Here is a 15355-nt window from a genome sequence, read left to right on the forward strand (position 1 = left end):
GAGCAATATTTTTCGAATCATATCTGACAATCTCTCTGGGAAATCATATAACTCAGAAATGCATAGAGCAGAATGGATGAAATTGAATGTATGGCCCTCACACCAAAATTGTTGGTGTGACTCAATGCGTCATTTTGTAGAAGTGGGCGAGAGAAGAAAATGTTGGGAGAAGAGGCCTGTTTTTTAAATCAAAATCTGTGAGAATTTTGAACTGTTAGATAGCCCCAGCAGATTCAAAAGCGTGTAATTTTCAAAAACATGAGCTTCTCCGTAAAAATGAAGAAAGAAAAAAAAAAAAAGAAAAAAAAAAATCAGCAAAACATTTTGCATTTTTTTCATGCATATATCATTATTATGTATAATTTTTTTTTCTTTCTTATACTGATATGTGCGCATATTATTTAATAAAGCTTTGCTCTTTCGCTCCTAACATACACTTTTGTTTTTAATGCTAGAAGGAGCAAATATCCACTGCTTCAAATAAATTTGATTTTTAAATATCAACAATTGGAAGCAAGAGGACGCATGTTTTCGGGAATACTTCTCATTGATCAAATTTCACACAAAACAAACACAAACACGAAACAAGACAAGACATTAACGTGCGCACCTCATTATAATTACAATCGCAGAGCAGTATGGGATGTGTACCTAATTAGGTATCGCCATCTATTTTCCAGAAGAGAAAATAGAGTAAAGAAACTGCTACAATCTTAATTTTATTATTTTTAAATTAAGATTCATTGTTATTATTATTGTATTACTTTTTTCTACATTTTGTTAATTTCTTTAATTGTATATTTTACGCTTGTAGTTTTGGAAATATGCAATTTCTTTTATTTACTAGCCAAATATTAGAATAAAAATTATTGTCGATGTTGAAAATGTAATATTAAACAGAATTATTTATCTAAGTGAAAAATGAAAAGTCCTTTAAATGATACTTTATATAGTGCATTAAAATGTAGAAAATATTTTTTAAAAAATCTGGTTAAAATTTTATATGTCTAATATTTAAAGTAAAATTAGTAAATGCATGAAATGTTGATATAAAAATTCTACTTAAATTGTAGTTTACGGCCTCGCGTATTGAATCAAAATTAAGTAAGTAATTAAATTAACTGTAATTAAACTATCAATTGATAAGTAGCTTCTGAAAATATTGAATTATTATACTATTTTCAAAAATACACAAGAATTTTAAAATTTTAGCATATCGAGAAGTGACCATAAAATCTATCATAAAATTCTATCCTTATAAACATGAAGGTAATGAAATTAAATAAAAATGCTTAAAACAATATTTGCGATGTAAATTGGTATTACTATATTCAGCAAAATTTATTAAAAATTGCTAAGAAAATAGTTTGTATAGCTCTGATCAATTTTATTTTCTATCCAGGTAGATGAAGAAGACATGAAACTGTCCATAGAGCAAGAGGAGAGACGAGCGCAGAGGAGCTTCATATCGTCAAGGCACCATTCGTGGTACGACACTGTACCAATAAATTACAAGAAATATCTGTCACCGATACCATGGCGAGGCACTTATATCTCATCACGGTATTCTAGGATGGAGGACCCAGAGAACAAGGAAACTTCTCCTAATCCGGACCAGGCAGATGCCAACAAAGACTTTAGAAAATCCGTGCTCAACGTCGATTTGTCTCAGACAGAGGCGGAACTTTTTGCACAAAGGCAAGCCGAAACCAGATGGAGGAAAGCTATAGAAGATAGTTACTGTACATCAGAAGATGGCTCGCCTAGTGAAACAGGCTACGACTCATCGTACACAGATGCAGACAGATCTAGTTGTGAGACAGAGGGTTTCTTCACTGATTCTCTAGACAGGTCATATGCGTACAGAAGTTCCCAAAGGAGTTCTCCGCTTGGGGAAGATGCCCATTTCCTCGAAAGTGCTGTCACCGTTGAAGGAACTTTCTTTCCTGAATTCAAGCTCAATGATCAAGAAATCCAAAGACTCACAGAGCAATTTGCGGATAGCACGGATCTGACAAGCGATGCCGATGCAGAGGGAGCATCGGATGCAATTCCACATGGGGACATCATTGCTGAAAATTTGTGCTTCAGATTCAAATCGTTGACAGAAGAATCCTCTCAGAGGGATTCTGGCTTTTCAGAGGTCTATAACAATTGTGATTCGCCTAGTTTCAACGTTCAGCCTGACCAGGTAATGGTGAGTTCGCAGCAGCAATATAGTGAGGCCAGGGAAGATGTCATCAGCGGCTGCTGTGATGTTGACCAGCTACTAATGGACAAAGACATGAACTACACATCTTTTCAAACGTTTGAGGATTTTGATCGAATGATAAATCTGCACAAATCCAATGTTAGAACGAGAATGACTTGCAATGAGGATGCTTTACACCGTGAGCCAATGCGACTAGATTTGCAGTCCTGCAGTAAGTTCATCGGCAAATGTCATGACATAGACGAGATGCTGGGGATGCCCACGCCCCTGAGCCCTGACTCGGAGGACACGACTCTTCAAGACAGTCGATTCATTCAGTATGAGGAGGAAGCGGACGGCGGGAGTACCATCGCCACAAGTATCATTGGTGGTTCAGATATCGCAAATCTGGCCTGGGTCGTGGACCAGGAAGAGAAGAAAGTTTTGAAAATCCCTCAGAGAACATGGAATAATCACGAGGTAAGTACATGTTCGCTTACATAGAAGAGTTTTTGTTCACATTTGGCCTATTATTGAAAACCGGGTCCACTTTATCAGTGCAAATCAGTAAAGTGCTTTATGAGCAAAGACAAATAATTGTTATTATTTGTCATGTTCCCTACGGCATTATCTGAAATATTTATTTGAAGAGAACAGAGAAACAAAAACAAAGTTTGCGGACAGTATTTGGTTTTAATAAATGCGATTTCAGGAAGAAAAAGAATTTGCTATATTGTAAGAACTCGGAGTGGAGGTTTTTTTTTTTTATCTTCTATTAAGCATTTTTAACTAGTTTTCAAAACCTCCAGAAAGATTTCAGCACTTACACCAGTTTTTCAGAAAGAGGGAATAAAGCAGGAGAAATAGGGGAAAAAAAGTGCGACGCATACTTTACAGTGGGTTTGGTGTACGAAGATGTGCCGGCACTTCGGATTAATTTGAGACTATTGCTGTAGCAGTGTCCGAAAGTAAGCAGCAGAAGATAAAGTATTTTTTTGAGAGTTTTTTGAGCATAGTAAAAAAGATGAAATTTTTGAATTGCAAAATCATATATTTATTTCATAATTCATATGCAGAAAAAAAAATCATTTATTAAGAACAACTTTCATCTTTTGTGGAAAAAACCCAATAAAATAAGGAGTAATTATGTGACACTTTGATTAACAAAATGTGTAGCAGTAGTTATTTAACGAAATGATCCTGAGTTTTTCTTAATGCTCAGAAAATAACGGCGTATCCTATAGGTTAAGATTTTATGAGAGGAAAAGAGAAAACAAAAAATTATATGTTATAGAAAAATCACGTTTAGACCTATTTGAATCACATGAAATTGTTTTAAAATGCCTAAAGTGAAATATTATTTCTCATTGCAACCAAAACTTGCTCTTCAATCTCAGTTATTGAATCCCATTTCTAGACATAGCTTTTAAATTTGTGTAAAATTTAATAAGATTGAGAATCTGTAAACAGTCGTTGAATCCTAAAGACCGCGATCATGAAGGTTTTTTTAAAATTTAATATATGAAAGAATGCTCAAATACGTTAGTATTTAATATTTGCATTTTAAAACCAGAGTTAATTTGGTATTTCCTTTAAAAAACGTTTTTTTTTTTTTTTTTTTTTTTTTTTTTGTAATTTTGTGATTTAACGCCAAAACTGATAAACACCATGTATCTGAAACTATATGGGATTGAAATGGGTATACATATATGCGTATCTTTCTTTTTAACAGACTCCACTAATATATATTTTTAGATTTCCTTTAAAGGGAAATCTCGGAGACAATATTTCCTTTTTGAAAAAAAAAAATTTCATTTCAATCTAATACAATAGAATGAAATAAAGATAAACCTGACTGGAGCAATATTTACTTTATTTTCGGCAGATTTTCTGTTAACTCAATATGTTTTGAAGCTGCCTACAACCATAGACACTTTTTTAAATACACTAAAACTCTAAAGATAAATTTTTCTCTTTAGAACAATGGTACAAGAGTCCATGATCTAAAATGGATGATTAAGGAAGATCAGGGGAAGCGCTTGCGATTTGAATTTCCCTGAGGCTTAATGCCCCTACCTCCGGGTAGGCACTGTCTAATCTATTCACCATTCGGAGTGTAGTTAGCATTTCGAGCTGATCATCGGATCCTTAATGTTCATTTTTAATGTCTCAATTCCAGACAGTTCTCTGTTCGCAAGAGCAATGAAAATTTCTTCTAAATATTAACTCAGCACAGGATTAATTGCACGCTCTACAGGATTTTGTTTCAACATTACTTAATGCTCTGGATGCACATTTTGTATCAACTAATAAACAAGCAAAATTAAAATATTTTTTAGTGTAATTTCATTATCAAATTTTTCTATCACCTCCCTTTTGAGCATACTTTTACTGTGAGTAAAATTTTGTATTAAGATTTTCAATTTGAAGAGTATAAAAATGTTTAAATAATTTAAATTTTATATCAGCAAGTATGTGTAAAATGAACCAATGAACACAATAAAATTATTTAGTATATTAGAACAAACACTGGATACCCTACACCAATAGCAATATTTTTTCTAGGTCTCTATGATATCATCATGATCCATGTTTTACTGAATGGCGTAGAGTTTAAAGAATTGGGAACAAGGGCATTAGATTAGGTATATCGGTTTGGAGTTTTTAACAATAGTAGCCTTCATTTAGTACATTTTAGAATATTACTTAGTATACGTTAGAAATACTTAGGATGTTTTTCCTCAAATATTTATTTTAAGTATTCATGCAACTACGAGTTTTAAAGATGCAATCCATTCGGATCCAAGGAAAAATTTCCATTTACTAAGTATGCTTTATTAAAATTATGTCTACATAATAAAATAACATGTCTTATGTCTACATAATAAAATTAATTTCTTGTCAAATATTTTTTTTATTGATATGATATTCAAATATATTTAAAATGTTTTGATATCATTTTTCTTTTGTTATTTAGGCTAAAGAGAAGATTTATATTAAAAAAAATTCTAATTGTCTATGAATTCTTTAAAAAAAGAGATATTGAAAATATCAAATGAACAAAAAATGAAAATCTTATTTCAATTTAAAATTTTGAACTTCTTTAAAATTTTGAAATTTTATTTTCACTTGCAGTTCGATGTCTAATAATCGAAAAGTATATCAACTTTTTCAGCTGTGTTATAATAAATATCACTCAGTTAAGATAATTAACAATTTCAGTATTGAATTTCCTTTCCGGAATACTTTAAAGATAAGATATTTTTTAGTAAAGGAAAAAAAAGATAAAAAATTGATTTTTTTTTCTTTTACAATTATATTGTATTAAATGATTAAGAAATTTTAAAATTTCTTATTTAGGTATTTTAATACGGTCTCGTTAAGCTGAAGAAAAAAAATTAATTAAACTTTTAGTTAACGTTTTAAATAATTGGTGTCAAATTAATAAAATTTATTTTTATTACAACCCACGCTAACTCAAGCACATTAAAATATGATATAAGCCTAATTTTTTCAAATTTTGAAATCGAAATTTTAGTTCTATTCATAGTCTTTGCTTAGTCTTTAATAAATTTCAAAAAAGCAAAATCTAATATTTGCTCAAAATCCGGAATTTTTATTCATTCTCTAAAAATATCCGAAAATCGTTGTGAAAATTTCTGAATGATTTATTTATACAAAGTTCTATCAGTATTTGCTTATACGACGTAGAAAAAAGCTCCCAGAGCCGTGCCTGAAGCAATATCATAAAATTCTATTTTTTTAAAAAAGATATAATTTTAAAAAAATCTATAGCAAAAAAAAAACAAAAAAAAACTTACATTAAGCGAAAGAACAGACATATTGAAATCTGCATGAACATTGGATAAAAACTAAATGATTCTTTTAATCGTTTCTTACTTTTTTTAACATTTTGCCCATCTTATGTACCCTTAACTAATATGAAGGGAAAAAAATATTTTCAATAAGATTGCACTTAAAAAATGTTCATTTATCTTTGTAGTAGTATTTTAATTCATTTTCTGGCATATATATATATATATATATATATATATATATATATATATATATATATATATATATATATATATATATATATGTGTGTGTGTGTGTGTGTGTGTGTGTGTGTGTGTGTATCAAAATATCTTTATAAATAAATAAAGAGCATATTACAGTATATTATTTTTATCTCTAACAACGCATGTAGTTGAGAAGACAATACATTTGCTCTTTCACGTATTTAATAGCATTAAAATATTTAGTAGTTTTTCCCGCCATTTCGTGAAGTCAGGTTAACGTCCTTTTATCTTCTTGCTTCAAAATTTGCTCTTTATCGAGCAGTTTTATTCTGAGGCAGTTTGTGATACTCATTTATTATTCCCTCGCACACGGAAGCTTTCGTTTTCTAGGTCCTTAACCTTGCCTCTTGTGATCGCTCTCAAAATAGTCTTCGTGCGGAAATTGTCGGGTGAGTTTTAGCTTTTGCATTTTCCCGGTAGATGACACCACTAAATTATTGCTCCCAGTTCTTTGTTTTTTTTCTTTATCTCTAGATATCTGTTATTTCTAAATTAGTTTTGCTGGTGAAATACATCTGCATCTTAGCAATTTCGTTTCTTGTCTCCCAAGTGTCACAGACGGACGCATAATTACAAAACTGTTTTTAAAACTCGGGAAAGTTGATTCATCTAAAAGGGAGCGCGCATTAGAAATAAGAGGGCAGCTAGGGATTTATTTCCTGGAGGGGGGGGGGGCGTTCCTTTTGGACTTTTTTTATATTTTGCCAAAAATAAATAAGAGACAAAATTTAATCAGCATTATTTAAGCGACAGTTTTAGAAGTTCATGTGAGTCAGCCTCCTTTATGAAGGCGAAAAAAAACCACCGAAATAAATTTATTTCCACCCGTTAAGCAAAACAATTTTATTTGAACCTTTGATTGATTGAAGAATAAATATTTTGGAGAAACGCGTTCAAAGTCGAAAGCATTTCGTTTACTCTAATTTTAAAGAAAAATCCAGATAGAGGGTGGATAAGTGGAAGAAAATAAATGACCTAGAGAATGTGATTCCACGGCGCTTGGCGACGCGCACTGGTCTCAGAGAGGAACTCTTCTGTGCTGTGTATATACCGAATGACGCTTTTAATTCTAAAATGATGCGATATGCCCGAAGTAATAGATTTTAAAATCTGAACTGCACTCACGGGATGCGATTACCAAAAGTATGAAATGCATTTATCAGAAAGAAAGAATGTCACTAATTCTATCTAAAGGAAAATGTCGGTTTTTGTTACAAAATTAACTGATAAATAAAATTTTTAAATAATGCTACAGTTACAATTACATTACGTACGATTGCCATTGTACTTAGAGCTGCCACATCTGGCACGAAGTAAATTCTTGTTTGGAATGAACTTAGCAAGAAATGGTTTTGCAAAATTTTAGTGAAATTGATCTATAAAACTTAACCGAAATTTAAAATTTTTTCTTTAATAACTTCTGCTTTCCTGATATACTGCGCGAAATCTGACTTTACACTATTTTAAAATTCAGATAATAATAATCTGCTTTACAATTAATTATAACAGTTCTTCTTTTTTTTTTCCTTTTATTTTTTCTTCTTTTGATGAATGTTTATCAATGAATTAAATATTAATGTTATTTTAATGAATGTTATTCAAAGTGCATTTTATAATAATATTTCAATTGCTTTAGGAGTTTGTTTTAAAAATAAAAATAGACGAATTAAGCCGAAAACATTATCATGCTCTTTCAAGCTAGAGATTTTAATCGGTTTTGAATTCTTTAAATTAATTTTTTTTTTAATTTTAAGATATATTGTTATCCAAATTTACTATCACTTGATGCCACGCGTATGGAATCAAAGTTTAAATAAAATAAATTTATAATTTGATCTTAAAACATTAAAAAAGTGTGTTGTCATCGAGAATACATATGCACATAAAATTTCAGAGTTACGGCATATCTGAAAACGGACAGAAATTGATTACAATTGCAATCTTTACAAATATGAAAAAAGGGAAGTTAAATCAAAATGTTTGATAAATATATATCCACAAAATGTAAAGATCTTTTATTCGCTTTTACACTCATAGAAGCGCTTCATTTGACTTTTATTTGCTTTCGATTTTGACCTGCCCTCTGTAACCGTTGTCATCCGAGTTCGTTGCTTTTTGAGTTGTTGTGATGAGAGGAGACGATGTCGGAGGATGCGGGGCCATTTCCTCTCTCCTCATTAACTCTGATGGATTTCTTCCTTTCGAACGAAACACGTGCGTACCTCTCACTTTTACAACTACAATTTTTAAAAACTACCAGTTTTGCAACAAATGAATTTGATGAAAACATTGTTTTTAAACATCTTTTTTATTAGAGAGCTAAAAAATAGATATCTTTCATTTTTATTATCTTCTTTTCTTTTATCTTTAATTAAGGATATTTATTTTTATTAAATTATTATATATCACGGAATTAAGAAAATTTTTTTTCCCAAAGTGACAACAATAACAACAACAAAAAGAGCAATTCTTTCGTTTTGTGAACATTAAAATAGTGTTTTCATTGAAAATGCAAATTTGTTCCGAATTTCAGGGTTATTACCCACCAAGAAACGAGTGTAAAAGTGACTAAAAAATTCTACCTTACAAACACGTAAAGTTGCATAAAAGTATTCGAAATGGAATGTACCGTTTTATATCCAGTAAGAATGATTCATTTTTATTATTATTTTTTTTTTCAAATTCTCTAGAAATAGCATTTTGTTTTAAATTCTCCGTTTATCGGTTTTGACTTCTTTGATTCCTTTTTAGATCCACCAACGTAATCATTCTCTTGTAATTAAACTTGAGATTAAATATTCCTCACCTTTAATGTGAGTAGTGTAGTCGTTCCATTCAACATTTTTATTCTAGAATGTAACGAAAAATACTTTCTCGAAAAATTTTCATGATTTTATTTTATGCCATCCGTTTGGTGGATCAAGACCATTATGGGCTCGAGACTCCATTAAAAAAAACTGCAACTTTGTCTGCCCAACAACAGACTGATTGACCCCATTCTAATACATTTCCCCCTTATTTTCAGCCTCACGTTTTACCACCTCTCTAATAGATTTAAATTTCGAAGTTTGCAGCATAAAAAAGCAGGCCCGATCACCGATAGCGCGCCGCACACAACGATCTCCGGGAAGAAAATCGTCCGAAATTCGTCGAAAGAACCAATTCGATTCGACGAAACGAAGTTCGCGTGTGACCCCCCTCCACCAAAAACAAAACGATAACACAGAAAACCGAACCGTTTAATATACTCCACTACATCGTTAAAAGGTAACGGACCGCAAGTCTGAACTCTTCCGCCATTTCTGAAAATGGCCGGCCGTGATTTATGGCTCGAATTTCTCTTCACAATCGTGAGAACCCGATTCGGACAATCGGGTAGTCTTTTGTTTCTGCTCCGCAGGAGAAATAAATTCTTTTGGACTGCATCATATGACTGAGCGGAATACTCAAAAAAATGGGGTGACCGCCAAAGAGTGCTTCCCTTAAGAACCGTTGAAAGATAAGTTTTAATTAATCAATGCCAAAGGATAAAAAAAACATTATTTTTTTAGGAATGCGTTTGTCATATTATCGGGTCATTACTTCTACACAAAATTGATTGTTTCTGGACATCACCGTAACATCTAATTGCTCAGTGAATCATTGAATGAATCACACGCATAAATAAGTAACGCAAACCTGCGAAATTGAACTTTCTGAAAAATACAGGAGAAGTTTTTGTTGATTTTTATGTTATTTGGTGAGCCGATTTCGAAAATGGCCTCCAATCGATATCACTATTTTTGTTAAAATCCTTGAAGAGGAATTCTCTCGAATATTTTGCATGTGTTATCTGGTAACAGTGGATTTTATTCATTTAAATCTGTGTAAAATCGATTCTTGTTGAGGCAAATTGATTTTCGAGCGATCATTTAATTTTGTATAAGTTTAAGTGGATGAAAACCACTGTAGCCAAATCGAAAAGTCGCCTCTGGGCGAGAGAAAAACAATAAGTTACTTAAGTTTAAACTTTTTGCATCAAATGATGGTGCAGTTTCTAGAAAAAAGTCTCAAAAATTCTATTTAAATTTGTTTTTATTAAAGTAACTTACATAAAACAGACGCGTGGGGAAAACGAGTAATTATTAATGTATGTGTACATGAAAGTTTGATAAAAATTTTAAACTGAGCAAGAACCAAAACAAAACAATAGCCTTTATTTGAGTATTCTTTTTCCTTTGAAATTTCTTTTCGACGTTCTTCTCTTATGTGTCAATCTCATACCTGTCTCGTGTTCACATCCAACAGTAACCGGCGAGCATGTTCTTGTTCCACTTTCCTTGATATTTGCACTCCATATCTTTGATGTCTTGGTGTAACCTTTCACCCTGCTTTTCGCTGACTGCTCCTAAATAGTCAGGGAGAAAGTTCACGTGAGTGAATGAAATGTATTTTGACACTCATGAAGCAACCCGACGCTTTAAATTTGTACAGCATTTTCAATTGTTATAAGGAAAACTATTTCTTTATAGTCAGGATCCTTGTAATTACCCAGAAATCGATTGACGACATCTTTGAAATCAGCCAAAGCTTCCTTTTAATTTGTTTTCATGGTAGTCTCAAATTCTTTATCCTTCGTGAGCTTACGGATATCTCTACCAACAAAGATTCCCTTTTTCAACTTGTCTTCGGATTAACCTGAAAACTTTTTGCACAAGTATTTGAAACAATCGATATCTTTCGGAATAACCCTGACAAACTGCTTCATTACACTTAATTTCGTATGCAAAGGGGTCGATAATACTTTTTTTGGGGCTCAACTAAGCTGTTCCGAATAACATTTTTGGTGATTGGTTCAAGACTGTCTGGTCTTGGTCTACCCCACGACAACCCGCCTACCCGAAAGGGTGCAAGATCTTGAAGGTCGCCGGGGAGAGAATCATGATTTATTTATTACAAAGCTTACAGTCATCGCCAGAATAGGGGTGATAAATAAGGGTATACATTGTAGTTCATTTGACGAAAGTAAAACATTTAAATTAAATAGTTTGCAAACCAATTCTGGGTTCAAGAGACTGAGTTGAAAAGTACATACAGAAAGCGGTAACACACATAAGCATAAAAAATATCACAATGTCCAAAGAATAAAAGACATAATAAATATAGTAGTATAGTAAACGTAGACATATAGAAATATCAAACCATGTACCAATATCTAAAATCATATAACTATCCCATTATATAAAGTGAAAAATGGGTGAATGGCACAAATACAAGGTGAAAATACAAAACAGATATGGAATGACAAACACATAAATAAAAAAGCATTGCTAGAAGGTAAATCAAGAATATGAGCAGAAACGTGCAGTTTTAAATAACTATAATCCTACATAAAAAACAAACAACTAGAAGCTGTTCCAGAAGAATTACATAAATAAAGAATCAATTAATAACAAGACTACAAACAACCCAAGACTTTGTCTGTTTCGGCCGTTTTTTTTTTTTTTTACCCAATACTGAGTTTTATCACGGCTATCCCACTCACAAATGAAACATGGGAACTTTGAATATCCGCCTTATTGACCAAGAAGCGTGGAGATAACTTTCAAATCAACGCAAATGGTCGTACCGTAGTCGTCATATTTTATTTTGTTGAGGACAAGAGGCAGGTTTTCATAGCGTTCTTTTAAATACACCGAGTGTCCATTGGTACGGATGTATAAATGCTTCCGTGATGAGGAAGGACAACTTTAAGGCTCCTTTTCGATGAATCTCCTCCGTTCATCTTTTTCGTAGGTGATATTAAATTTTCCCATCGATTCGAGAACAACAAAACAATAGACCAGGTTCTCCTCGTCCTCAAAATACCTTTTTTTATTATTATTTCAGCACCAAAAAAGTACATAAAGTTCAGCTATCAATACCCTTGTTCCTAGGTCTATGTAATCTATTAAAAGCATACCAGAACGATTATAAACGTTGCTGTAACTGAAGCTGGTCAAATAATGGATTAAGTTGGGGGAAAAAAGCATTGTTTATTGTGCCCTGCATAATATAATTCTATGCTCACATAAATTATAAGCCTATTTTCCACCTCATTTGATCATTTTTAATAGAAGAAAAGGACAAAGTCTGAAAATTTGTTCCCAGTTACTCTAAATAATCCTGCGTCAATATGAAATAGCTGGCTGAATTCTTTTAAAATAGAACATATGGTTTCTATGATTAAAATGATAAGCATTCACAAAAGTATACACATTTTGAAAATGGCCTGAGTGACTTTCAATTGTCTTCTGTCCGAGAAAGGAATAAAAATTGAAATATTTGATTAGAATTCTATAACGTAAAATTATTAAAACCTTTGCTACTTTTCTACACTTATTGGAAATGATTCTGACAGTTATTTAAGAGAAATAAAAATCAGCTTGTAATTTTATTCCTGGTCAAATAAAGAAGATTTCAGACTTTTCTGTTGAAGTACGTAGGCTATTTATTTTAACAATGTGATATGTTTACTCTGTTATACGCATGATGTAAAAATACTCTAATGTAAAAGTAGATAGAGTTAGAATCACAAAATTCCGAAATGTAGCCACTTCTTGAGGAAAAATGACTTACAAAAGATAGGTCTTTCAAAATCTAAGTCAGATATTTTAAAAATAAATAGAAATTTTAATATCTTTCATCTAACCTTGAAATATATTATTACCCAATCCCCGAAGTATATTATTATATCCTTCTGGTATCACTTTATAACAAACAAACAAACAAAAAAAAAATCTGTGAATTTCCAAAATTTTAATGAATGTTACAAAATATTTTAAGCATCTTTTACATCAATACTTATCAACATATTATGCGCACTCCGATGAATCAAATACATAATTTCCCGACATGTCGCCGTAGTCAGATTGAGTATTTACCTTGCAAAGAACGTTTCATGAATGAGCATACCGAACTGCCATGGAAAATGTTGGAGTAAGTGGGAGGGGGGAGGGGGGGTGATGCTAGTTAGAGATTAGAGGGCTGGTAGGATATCTGTCTTCATCTGTATTTATTTGACTAAATAATACATATCCACTGTCGTAATCTACAAGTCGTACCTGTTCACAATCGGTTAGCTGGCTTATTCCAATTCTTTGTTATCGCCTCCTAGAATACAAGAATAAGTAGACAGAAAGATATTTAATAACTTGAGGGACTTTCTGCACATTTCGATGCTTATTATCAGTTCTGCTGAAAAAACTAAATGGGAAATTTTATTCACTTAATCCATTCTTGCAGTTAGTTTGCTCGATAGACAGATTTTCCGTACAAGGATTTTTTCCAAAATATGACAAGAATCTACAGTTTTGGAGTAAAAACTAGTTACTTTATATCATCTTTCATTGCACATATAGACATAATAAAAATAAACGGACATAGTAATAAAAAAAAAAATACATTGTTTTGAGAGAGAGGTTCTGAAACATGAGATTTCCCCGACACGTCGAGGCCGAATTTTTGGACACATTTGTCTTTGTCTTCTTACATGAAATTCTGCAGACAGTGTAAGGCGTGCATTAAGCCCCGTTCCGACGGCCTGCTCACGCCTTCAGATCGACGCATTTCGCCCTCTTTCCCCTCTCTTGTGGTTTTTGTGATTTTCTTTGATGTCTCTTCATTTTGCCGACAATTTTACCGCTCCGGACACAAGTCCACAGACGAGGGTGGTATTACAATAGGTCGGTTGATATCCATAAAGGCCACAGGCCGTCGGAACGCGGCTTTACGAAGGTGGCTGAGCGGCCTCAACAAAATATGGACTTCTCGCGGAGCTTGACTTGAACGACATAAAACCCGACAAGCATTGAGTCAGCGCACGTAAATCAGAAATTCAATGTTTGCTGCTGTTGTATGACCTTTACGATTGCACTCCGATTCTCTTTTTCCTGAAAATCAAGTTCACACTCGGAATTCACTTTACGTTCAGAATTTTACAAAGAATAAAACTTGTCGATATCACTTCGACCTATTAAAAAAATTTCCTTCACATTTTTAGCATGAAGAAAACTGTAATTTTAAAAAAGAAATTTTAATTGTAAAGCGAAAGAATTAGCTAAATGAAATGACTCTTCACATCTAGAAAGTACCAGCTTATCTAATATATAAAAATGAAATTTTGTTTGTTCGTATTTTATGCGCTGCCGTAGCGTTCATCCGATGACGATAAAACTTTGTCAACTTTGAACTTAGAAAATCCATGCTTTTCACATGGCCAAATGTATGTTGGATGCTCAAAAGTCGGACGGACAGTCGAGAAATTTATTTGTTTTTGTTGAGGATGGAAAAACAAAAAAAATATTGTTTATCCTAAAGTATATTTGAACAGTAAAACCAAAAGAGTAGAATTAATATTATTTTTACTTCTCCTTTATATATTATACACTTTCAATAAATGTATTCATTGCCGACAAGAAAATAAATATCATTCTTTCTATAATTTCTAAATAAACAGGACAGCTATTTCAAATTTCAAACGATATTTTCAAAATTATTTCTTCTACGGCAGAAACGCGTCGGGTACCAGCTAGTATTCTAATAAAAAGACGGGATTTTTTTTCAAAACGAGAAAAAGACAGATTTATAGAGTTTTCACGTTCGAAAATTTCTGAATTGAAAGAGAAAATTCTAGACGGTAAAAACTCTTATTTCATTGACGCAATTCTTTCTCTGCGGCAAAAGAAATCAGGTGTTCCGTTCTACCTCACGAATTATTCAGTAGTGTAACGGAAGTCGGGCCCTTCTCAGGAGCATTTGTAGCCGTGACTTTTCGTCAGAAGAGTGGCGAATTCTAATTTCGGATGCCATTCCTTTGTTCTACAAAGCAAACTTAATTGTGAAAATGATGCAAATATGCCTCGGATTACAGCGGAAGTAGGGTTACTCTGTTGCTTCGAAGTGATTACTCATATTTCGTGTTAATGGCCCTCCTCTTTTGATTTTCGCAGGAGCACTACTTGTTTCTGCAAATTATTTTCTAAAATTCCTCTCTTTACGATTTCTTTGAAAAGATTATTTCAGCTCAAAAATAGCAGGCTTGAATTAATATCTTTGCCCTTATTTC

At 32.4% G+C, this 15355-nt stretch overlaps 1 protein-coding gene across 1 annotated transcript in view; it reads left to right on the forward strand.

Annotated features, from left to right (window-relative positions):
- Positions 1-15355, forward strand: part of LOC129989010 (FH1/FH2 domain-containing protein 3-like) — a 249089-nt gene that overhangs the window by 55470 nt on the left and 178264 nt on the right. Inside the window, exon 5 of the mRNA XM_056097316.1 lies at positions 1403-2671. Within this exon, the coding sequence (XP_055953291.1) occupies positions 1403-2671 (1269 nt within the window). The remainder of the gene's footprint in view (positions 1-1402; positions 2672-15355) is intronic.

This window comes from Argiope bruennichi, chromosome 10 (genome assembly GCF_947563725.1).
Source record: "Argiope bruennichi chromosome 10, qqArgBrue1.1, whole genome shotgun sequence".
Taxonomy (NCBI): Eukaryota; Metazoa; Arthropoda; class Arachnida; order Araneae; family Araneidae; genus Argiope; species Argiope bruennichi.